This window comes from Leiobunum rupestre, chromosome 1 (genome assembly GCF_980474605.1).
Source record: "Leiobunum rupestre chromosome 1, qqLeiRupe1.1.hap1, whole genome shotgun sequence".
Classification (NCBI taxonomy): Eukaryota; Metazoa; Arthropoda; class Arachnida; order Opiliones; family Sclerosomatidae; genus Leiobunum; species Leiobunum rupestre.
The window spans coordinates 42,361,847-42,372,046 of NC_143384.1; the positions used below are offsets into that span (position 1 = coordinate 42,361,847).

The window sequence follows — 10,200 nt, forward strand, 5'->3', positions numbered from 1 at the left end:
GTCCAATGAAATTTGTACACAACACTGCGTTAGCGTGTTTTAAGGCTAGCTGCGTTCTCCTTGTGTTTGCCGCTCCTAGCTGCTGTAAAGGTGAAAAATTTCCATTATATTAACAAGCACTATATAAACAGTGACTTACAGGTCCTGGCTCCCAGAGATATAACTTCTTGGCGATTTCCTTGGTTGATTAATAACGCAGCAAATTTTGTTATAGCAAGTTTTAATAAATTCAAACTGTACCAAGTGTACTCATGACACTTAAAAAATAAAAATTATTACTGATTTGAAACATATTATTTGCATAAAACAGAAACAATATTTTTGTAAAACCTTTTTACAAAAGTACCAAGCTATCTTGGCTAGGAATGTATAACAAAACACGTCCCTAAATAAAATTAGGAATGATACCTCTGCCACGCCCATATCCCACAACTCGAGAGCCACCATCAATTTGATCAAGGAGAACCCAAGTTGGAAGTGTAAGATCTTGGTTATCTCTTACATCTGCGTTTGCTGCGGCAACCTGCTCTTCAGGGTCAGATAATTCGTCTTCTTCTTCGTTTCCAATTTCACAGGCCTCTTCTTGGGATACTGATGTTGGGCATAAATTTGGAGCATTGGGATTTGATTGCAGCTTTTCCGCCTCTATGCCACTATCTCTTTGCGGCAAATGAGCCTTTGTTAGTTCCAGTTGATATAGCTGGACAAAAGCGTCGGACAGAATGAAACACATTTTTCTGGCAAAGCCCAATGCGCAGTAGCGACTGTCAAGATCTTCGTGAAATGAGCAACGGGTGTTAATGGCAAAATCAAACATATTTTGTTGCAAAATGTCATCTGCGGCTGTACGTGTAGGTAATGGTGAACCAATCAGATTGTGCAAATGAATTACAAGTTGGGCGATATCGGCAAAGACAATGTTGCTTTGGCTGAACCTTTCGCTATTCCCTTGTTCCTCTGCATTCGCTATCAGCCACTTAAAACAACCCTTTGTCTGCTCAATATGGCTTTCATGAGTAAAAATTATGGTTTCTCGCACTCTCGCATTGGTAAAAGATAAAATATTTTTCAGTATCTTTCCATAGTTGCTTTCGACAATCTCACCATCCAACTCGTTTTCAAAGATCGGTATCATGTGAGATTCTTCACTATGTTTTTTGGCATCAGCCAAGTACCCCATTGGAATTTTTCCTGGGTTGATTAAAACGTGGTACGACGCTTTCATACCTTTTTTCAATGAATATTCCACAATCGCAAGTTCATTTGGAAGAAAATCATCTTCTCTTGTAGCGACTAAAACATTAAAGGTAATTACGTAGATTGAAGTATCCAATATCTGGCTAGCATTATCATACACAAAACTTTCAACTTTCTTAATCATAATTTTTTCCATTTGCTGCTTTTCCTCTTCTTGGGCAAGGAGTGTAGTCAGTGGAATACCGTCAGAGCTGTATCTACCTACGTTTAATTCCTTCCTAACCTTCTTATAATCTTCCTCCATTCTCTGGTAAAACAACTTCTCCTCTCTAGACAATTCTTTATACCTCGGAATAGCAATGGGAGCGACAGCTCGCATGGATAAGGTTTTCCCACTTTCAAGAAATTCTTCTTGAACATCTTTCATGAAAAAGTATAAAGCATTTTTGGGTGTTTTCTTCGGCATTACTAAGATTTCTAACAGTAGCTATTTCACGCTTTTAAAAATAAAGGCTACACGTTAAATCTCCCCGATAACGAACAAAGAAATGAAAAAGACAACAAAAATGGATAAACAAAAACAAAATTTGGACGTTGGTCGCAGTTCTAGTTACAACTGGAAACATGGTTGCCATCTTACAATCAGTTTCTGTCACTTTCTGTTAAGGGGATCACGGCCAACTTTGATTACGCGCTATAGCGGCCAACCCATTCGCCGAAATTCTGTGAGCAAGTAATATTCCGCTAGGGGCGCTTAACTCATACAGATACCTTTTGCTCGTCGTTTAACATAAAAACTTCAACGGATGGGTTGGCCGCTATAGCGCGAGATCAAAGTTGGCCGTGAGGGGACTCACTAGTCACTACACAATAGTTTTGGGCCACAGTATGCATGGACTATATCAGAATGTTTCCGCCTGTACTTTTCAAGTCAAATCAAGAAGCAATTAAAGAATTCCTTTTAAATATCGCTACGCAGCGAAACAAATTTTATCAGAATTGGAAAAAAATTCGTCATGATTTACCCACTTAACTGAGCTGTTCTACGATTTTTGGTCCATGCATCTTTTCAGAACTTTAAGTGCCCGACTTACTACCAATAAAATTTGTAGACACACACTACTCTATAATAACAATAATATATTTATTCAAGAATGCCTTGCGGTAACTAAAAATATGGGTGTATAGGCTTCGAACATAGGAAATATAGTGTTATCTGCCTCAATATCAGTCAACTAATTATGTGAAGAAATAGCAGACGACTTTTCAATTTCTATGTTTTTAGGTGGAAACTTTCAGCTGTTGTGCAGATAAAAATTTTAACGAGCAGACGGCGATACTTAAAATTTAGCGATTTTTAAAACTTTAAATATGCACGAAGCCTATAGAGTGTTGTCGTCTGAAACCCTGCGACGTCACCATTGTAATTTGCCTATTGATAAAAAACGGTAACTGTCATGGCGGCCACTATTAACACTACAGCTGTGACGTTCCAAGTTTTCAAAATCGTATCAGACGACAACACTCTATAGCATTTAGCCTCCGTTACCATCCTCGCCATTGAATTGGGAATTATACTGCTAGAATTACAATTACTATTTCGGTTGCCATGGTTACGCGGACTTGTTCTGATAAGACTGTACGAAATTCATCTTTATAATTATGCGGTAGCGCCATCTATATTTTGTAAAGTTATATGGATAAAAATAAATAATTATTAGCTAACTCACCGTAACTTGAGTTAAAAAGGATCGTGTTGACAGAATAAAATTATTTTTAAGCAACTTCAAAGGTTTGTGTGTTACGAGTAATCATACATTTCAATTTCGCATCAGATTCGCGAAAAAATTCAATTGCAATATAGTTGCCACCACTAGAGACAGATGCCGCCACGGTAGATCGATAAAGTGGATAAAGTCTCCTTTATTGAACGAAATTGGTCCCACGCTAGCCAGATTTAGTTGTACCTCTATTTTTTCCCAACTCAATGATTCTCCCATACTTACTAGAACCAGTTTCGAAGTTCGTTTGCATTTTTGTTAAAGAAAATATGCTTTTGATCACAAAACGTAACATATAGATGGCGATCGTCTGTGCGAAAAATTACCAAGAAAAATCTAAAGGCGACGAAATTACGCTGCGAGTATGAATATAGAATCCTGCCTTCCCAAATTCTTGCTACCTCAAATAATTCTTGTTTTTATTACGGATAATGGTTGTTGTGGAAACGATCCGCTGACACCTCGTCCTACTCCCCCCTCCAGCCCGAGAGAGGAGAGGGGGTAGGATCAAAGATAATATAAACTTCCTACCCTAGATTCGAATTAACTGCCTCGCACGTAGTCAGTAGCGTTTACCCACTTCCTGCCGGAACTCCGAAAAAATTGGCTCCATAGTTAACAATAGGTGGTTTCATTTCGCTTGTTCCGGGATTACAAAAATTAAGGCTATGACGTCATTTTACTCCGATTCTGTGGTGGCGAATAGTCTGAGTTGGAGTAACAACGTTTTTCCAAAATGGCTGCCTGTGCCTTTTTAGCAGATAAATTCTGGCTAGCAGACGACAAAAACCTATTTACTCCCTTAACACCTCCTTTTCAGAAGGAGTAAAAAGAGTTATTCTCATCCCCGGAACAGGAGAAGAAAACGTTTTAAGGTAAAAAGAGTACACTTTTACAAAAAGTTTACTCTTTTTACCCTAAAACGTTTTATACGCCTCTAACTTTTAGTACGAGAACAGGCGAAAAGAAACCACCTATTGTAACCCACTATAGATGACCACGGCCAGCTTTGAACAACGCGTCATCAAAGTTGGCCGTGATAGTATAATACAGCGACCAATGGAAGTCGATTTTCGGAGGTCACGAGCTGGAAGTGGGTAAACGCTTCGTTACCAAACTATCAATCAGAAAGTTCTCAGAATTCGAATCTAGAGTACGGAGTTTTATGTTATTTTTGGTATGATAAATGTCAAACACACCTTTCAATTGCGCCGATTTGAATTTCTTTAAAGGGTATGATCATACTTGCAAACTATGATTCCGAGCAACTAAAATAGTCGCAACATTTAAGGGCAATGCAAGTGGCCTGGCACAGGTTTTCGAGAAAAATGTTTGGGGGAGCGAATTCAGTTACAGGCTGCTTTCCTATTCTACCCCTCTACACAACTTTGGAGTTTTCCTACTTCTTATGATGGATAAATGGCGCCAAGTTTCGGAGTATAATAAATTTATCTCTTTTCTTGTTTCTACCATGGTCTTCTCAACCATTTCGGCTCGTAACTGAAATATCGAATTTAAGTAGCCACTATGTTTGTAGGTTTTAATTGAAAGAAAATCATTGAAAGTACTTACAGATGAATTTATTTTTACAATGAAATTACAATTAGTGCAATTAAATAAGCCCTTGCATTTCCTTCATGAACTGCTCATATGTGTCATCTTTCGTTGGAGCAGATACAGCAGCAGAATTCCGAGCGGATGAGGACAGTGGATCTTTAGTCTCACTTACTACAAATTTTTTTAAAAATTATATAGTTTTAGAAAAACTTTCAACTAGTCTAACAACACTGAAATAAAATGTCTGCTAGTTTTATCATGTGCAACTTCTACTAGGTTAACAGTTCCAGCCCCTAGCAGTCAACTCAAAAAGTTTACTTAAAGGGAATATAACCTCAGGTATTTGGTGTGGAACACCAACGTTTGCAGCTCTGGCCGCTCTTGCCTTTGGCTTTAAAAAGTTTGGCGCCACTGTACAGGCATATTTGAAAAATTGAAGGGGTCTTCCATAAAGATTGCTTTGCGGGTTATATTCCCTTTAACTGCTGAATTAGCCTTTTTAGTTTACATAGCACCACGTAAAAACTGACACGAGAAGCTCGTAAAATGATGGATTTTCATATACTAGGGAGACGTTTTGTTTGAATCCGGCAGTATATTAGCTTCTCAAGTATAATAAAAAGCTAATTTTAATTTACTAGGGCTATTAAGAGGCTACTAAAAAAAAGATAGCCAGATAAATAAAAGAACCTCCTTTTAGGACTACTCATTGTTGAGGTCTTCTCTAAAGAACATAAGCATTCTATAATAGCCTAGGTCTTAATACCACTTTGCTTCAAAGTTTCAGGGTATTTCAATTATATAAGTTCAGGATTTTCCCATTATATTAGTGAGTCCTTCTATGGATTGCTTAGTCCATAGCCAGTAAGCCGTCCGCAGCGTGGCGAAAGTAAGGAGAGGAAACTCCGAAAAATAAGGTGATCTCGTAACTTTATATTAAAGGACCAATGGCAATTAACCTTTTGAATTTACATATAGCCACGAAGCGAAAAACGCGAGAAGATCATTATGAAAATTGTTCTAAAAAATTCGAAATGTTTTTATTTTTTATTCTTAACAGTTTTTTAATTCTTAATGGCCATTAAATAAAAATTCAGAGCCATTGGCGTAGCTGAGAATTCAGAGCCCCCCCTAGCAAAAATCTCTATGAGGCCCCCTTTTTTAATTTTTTTTTTTAATGGTTAGCGCCCCTCCCCCGCGCCGCGGGCCCTGCGAACCATCAGCTACGCCACTGTTCAGAGCTGAATAATTTTTGCAATTTTTGATTTGTATTTTGCTAGAATCAGTTTCTTAATTTCTTAAAGGCCTAAAAAAAAATTTCACTCCACTTAATATATTTTTCAATCAGTGGCATAGCTAGAATTATGGTTAGAGGATTGATGGAAGGGCGTATGTTGCTACACCACTGTCACCAATGAAATTTGAACTCATCCAACAAGTGCTGACGCTTCTGATCAAAATTTAAACTAATGAAGAGCTCTTGCCACCACCCTCCTATGCATCGTAACCCAGCCACATAAATTAATGTAATTAAAAGTTGCTAGCTGATTTTATGATTTTGAAATTTCTTATCTAATTGGCCTTTTAAAGCAAGTGTCGGCTAGATGTGAAGATGTTGAAATAAAAAAAGGGCAGGTACTTAAAGGTACCCCTTGCATTAATTCGCTCATTTTTAAATTGATCAATAACATAAATTACAGTAATTTTAAACCATATATTTTATATGGGATATATAATTTAGATCAAATTCCACTAAATAGAGTATAAGAGGTCTAAATATAATACTCTACAATGGTTCTCTGAAGACGTTATTGTTTCGATATTTTGAATTTTAGATTCATGGCCATCTCTAATAACAAGAGACATGGAAGAAAAAGAGTCTGCCTCGAGAGCCCTCCCCTAGCTTCTACCATAGGTTTCCTAAAAACTTCCAACTTCTCCAAGATGCCTCTTACCCCCCATACCAGCGAGCCAATCATTTTGTTCAAATTCAAATCGAATTATTTTTAAAAGTAGTACCCACTACACTAACGACCCTAGTAAGAATTCCGGTGAATTCACGAAAAATGCATTTCAGCATGACGGAGAAGTTGGAAATTTTCATGGCACACGGAGGCAGACTCTTTTTCTTCTGTCTCTTGCTAATAACGGGGGCCTTTTCATAATACAGGTGGCAATGATAGAGCCGACAATTGCTTTAAGGCCAATGACTGTTAATGTTAGAAGTGAAGAGAAGCACATTGTGAAAAACTAAATGAAAAGAGACAAAACGGTTTTAAGTCTCTTTTCATTTACTGTTAATGTGCATGATAATTTAGGATTAATAAACCGTTCTGAGACCATTAACCCAAGTAACAGCACTTCCAAAAATAAACTGATCTAAAATACTAAACAAAATAACAATTTAAGAAATAAATAAATCAAAACTCACGTAATCCAGTCTTAGTACTTCCTTTCTTAAACTTATCCTCCCTCTTTATCCTTAGGGTTGTGGGCATAAATTTGGTTAACTCAGCGCTAAGACTTCGAAGTTGGGGTTTCGCTTCAATAATCGAAGATCTTTTCTCATCATCCATGCCAGAAATAGTAGAATTTTTTAGTCTGTTTTGAATAAGATTTGGCGGGGCACTGACTACATTTGAACCTGGATTTGCAGATTTTCCAGCATTCTGTTGTACTTGATGATGCATCATGTGAGAGACATTAGATGTCACCACCAAATTATGTGGTCTCATCAACCGTGGTGGTGGCATTCCTGTTAATTGAAGCATATTTGATAAAGCATATTTCAAAAATGAAAACATCACTCTGGTTTTTTAAAAGTTGCGCAACCAAATTATTTTATAATAATAAAATAGTAATTCCCTGTAAAACTGTTAACACTGAACCATGGGTGAATTAATATATTAAAGCTTACTAGAGTTTGTAGTCGGGGTCCCCAAACGATCAATAGTTTTAGTAACAAATAGTTCTACAAGAAACTACAAAATTTGAAATGAGTCTTACCAGGAGGAGGTCCTGGTGGTAATCTAATTGGTGGCATTCCGACGCGAGGAGGTAATCCAGGGGGTGGGCCTGGAGGTAGTCCTGATCTTGTGGGCAACGCAATACTGGGTGGGCCAATAGCAGCTCTTAAAGGAGGTGGCCTAAACATCATCGGCGGTGGACCTGGTGGAGGACCTGAAATATTTTTGGAAAGTTAGAAATGGTGTAATTATTAGCGGCAACTCTCAGAAAAGCAAACGTACAAGGAGGAAGTCCAGGTGGAGGGCCTGGAGGTAATTGAGGAACTGGAATATCCGCAGTTGCGACAGACTGAGAACCACTTTTTTCTTCTTTCTCTTTATCCTTTATGTAGTACATACAACTGGTTTAATGTTAAGTTTCTCAAAACTAGAAAAAAATTCCGTACCTCTTTACTTTTACTCTCTGCTTCATCCGCAAAACGTATACGACGAGTTTTAGCTAAATATTTAAACTAGTTAAAAACATCTGCTACTCAAATGTTTCAAAAATATTTTACTATTACAATATTTTAAAAAGTAATATTTCATCTATTTCTAAAATTATTTTTACACTGCTTTGCCAAAGCGATTACCGTTACAGATAAAAATGCTTTTGATTTCATTAGAATACAAAAAAATAAGAGTTTGAAATGTACAAATTATAAACATTTACCTTTTCCATCGCTTGTGTCCATTGCATCTACAGCAGACTCTAAATAGAAAATATAAAAAAGATTCAGGCTGGGAAACACCTTTAAAAATAAATACTAATACTGCGTTCAGTAACTCTAAAAAAGCTCAGCGCTGAGCTCAACAGACAGTGGTTTTTTACTGAATGGGTTTTTGGACTTCCGGTTTTGACGTCTCGTTGCCCGTCCGCTGAGCAACGAAGTCATCAGCTGTAAGAGCAGGTTTTTCCGTTGCTCAACGGTCACATGACGTTGCAGCACAGAGTAATGCTAGCTGCAGACGCCGCAACAGACAATATTTGACCAAATTTACAACAAGCGTAAAAAGCATTCAACAAGATCTCAACGAAAATAATTTTTCAGATACTTCGTTGAGTTACAGAACGCAGCCATGCATTTTTGTTTCTATCAAGTTTGCAGTTTGCACACAATCTTGCACTTCTCTATTTTGTGAGGAGTGACAATGTGAAATGCTTGATTGACAGCTCAGACTGTTCTTGAATAGAATATATAAATCAAACATGTAAATGTACAATATCCAGAGCAGTTCATGCAGTAACTCAAGCTGTCCGAGCTGTCAATTGTCAGAAAATTGAGTGCATGAGAAGATGGGTGGCATTTCGCTCTGTTCTCAGTCTTTAAAACCACAAAAATATTTATTATCAAATTTGTATTTACCTAGAGTTGCGTATATATCGTCATCTTCATCATCTGACAGAGCTGGTGGTGGTCCTAAAGGCACACCGGGAGGTTTACGAACACCACTATTACGAAAAATATTCAACATAAAGGCATTTTTATCATTATGTTTAAAACAAAGTTATAATTACGAATATAAAGCTGGTCTCTTCAAAATTGAATGAATATTGGTTTCTTCAGGCATTTCACTAGGTAAAGGTATTTGTGAAGGAGCTAAAATTTTAGCGTAGCATAATTTCAATAATTTTACAAAAAGTGATAAAGGTTTTGAAAATTATACCAATGATATCTCCCATGGGAGCGTCAGGAAGTGGAATTTGATCAACTTGAACTTGTTGAGCGAATTTAACAGATTCTACATAAAATAATGAAATTAGAAATACTCTAGAAGAAATCTATTTTATATATTCAATAAAAAGTACCATAGAATCTAATCATCTGCTGTCTTCGTTTTTCATATTCAAGTTCCATACGCTTCAATTCTTCCCATCTCGTGTGATCTTCTTTAAACTTTTTTTTTTAAAGAAAACCATTTTTTACGCATTGCACATGGCCTACACTACTTAAAATTTAGTAGCTACTTACATAAAGTCTCATAACGCGATTCCATGTGTCCTTTAGTTTCTTCCTCTTATCTTTTAATACCTTCTCATTGAGCGGAGGAGGGCAAGTTACATTAAATTCTAGAGGAATTTGTGACAAAATATTCAAAGTAATTATCTAACAACTTAATGAGATCATTTTATTTATACCCATTTGATCAATCTTCTCTAAATCTTGAATAAGTTGATTCGGATCCTTTCCTTTCAGAACAGCGGCTCGGACCATCTGCCGTTGCTTTTTGTTCTATATGACATTTAACATTGTAACATCGTTATGACAAACTGTAAAGACTGTATAGGTAAAACATGTACTAGCCTTTTTCAATTCCCTTTTTCTTGCCTCCTTTCCTATTTTAAAATTTCAAATCCAAACGTTACAGTCAAGGCTTAAAACTCAAAAAAGTAAAGAACTAAAATAACTTACTGGCTTGATCGGTTGGATTCATAAATTTACCACTTTTGGTGGTACTAATTGACCGTCTTCCCATTGTTAATAAATTAATACGATCCCAATAATTTTAATTCTGTAAAGAAAATTACAGTTCCCTAACGCTCGACTTCGATATCCAATCCTTAAAAAAATTTAATATTTTTTACCACCGCCAGATGGAATCATGGAACTTTTTACGGTAACCATTCCTGTGACATCTGGCGGGGGTTTTGCATATTA

The 10,200-nt window shown here is 36.8% G+C and overlaps 2 protein-coding genes across 3 annotated transcripts; both read right to left on the reverse strand.

The window, feature by feature from the left end:
- Window positions 1–385: 385 nt before the first annotated feature.
- LOC149962971 (protein maelstrom homolog) lies at window positions 386–1,663 on the reverse strand. Its single transcript, XM_090164481.1, has one exon. It carries the CDS (start codon window positions 1,661–1,663, stop codon window positions 386–388), a length of 1,278 nt encoding a protein of 425 aa, XP_090020607.1.
- A 2,887-nt stretch (window positions 1,664–4,550) lies between these two features.
- On the reverse strand, window positions 4,551–10,106 carry LOC149962972 (uncharacterized). 2 transcript variants are annotated; one of them, XM_090170411.1, is made up of 14 exons: window positions 9,955–10,106; window positions 9,847–9,878; window positions 9,681–9,774; window positions 9,514–9,611; window positions 9,351–9,438; window positions 9,209–9,283; window positions 9,060–9,141; window positions 8,908–8,993; window positions 8,214–8,252; window positions 7,948–8,000; window positions 7,784–7,883; window positions 7,542–7,715; window positions 6,967–7,290; window positions 4,551–4,706 (listed from the first exon to the last, which is right to left on the reverse strand). In XM_090170411.1, the coding sequence occupies exons 1-14, from the start codon at window positions 10,016–10,018 to the stop codon at window positions 4,591–4,593; spliced, it is 1,425 nt and encodes a 474-aa protein (XP_090026537.1). In that variant the 5' UTR covers window positions 10,019–10,106; the 3' UTR covers window positions 4,551–4,590. The 2 variants fall into 2 exon arrangements, with proteins under 2 accessions (XP_090026537.1, XP_090026538.1); XM_090170412.1 differs by having other exon boundaries at window positions 9,681–9,765; window positions 9,837–9,878; window positions 9,955–10,002.
- Between the last annotated feature and the right edge of the window lie 94 nt (window positions 10,107–10,200).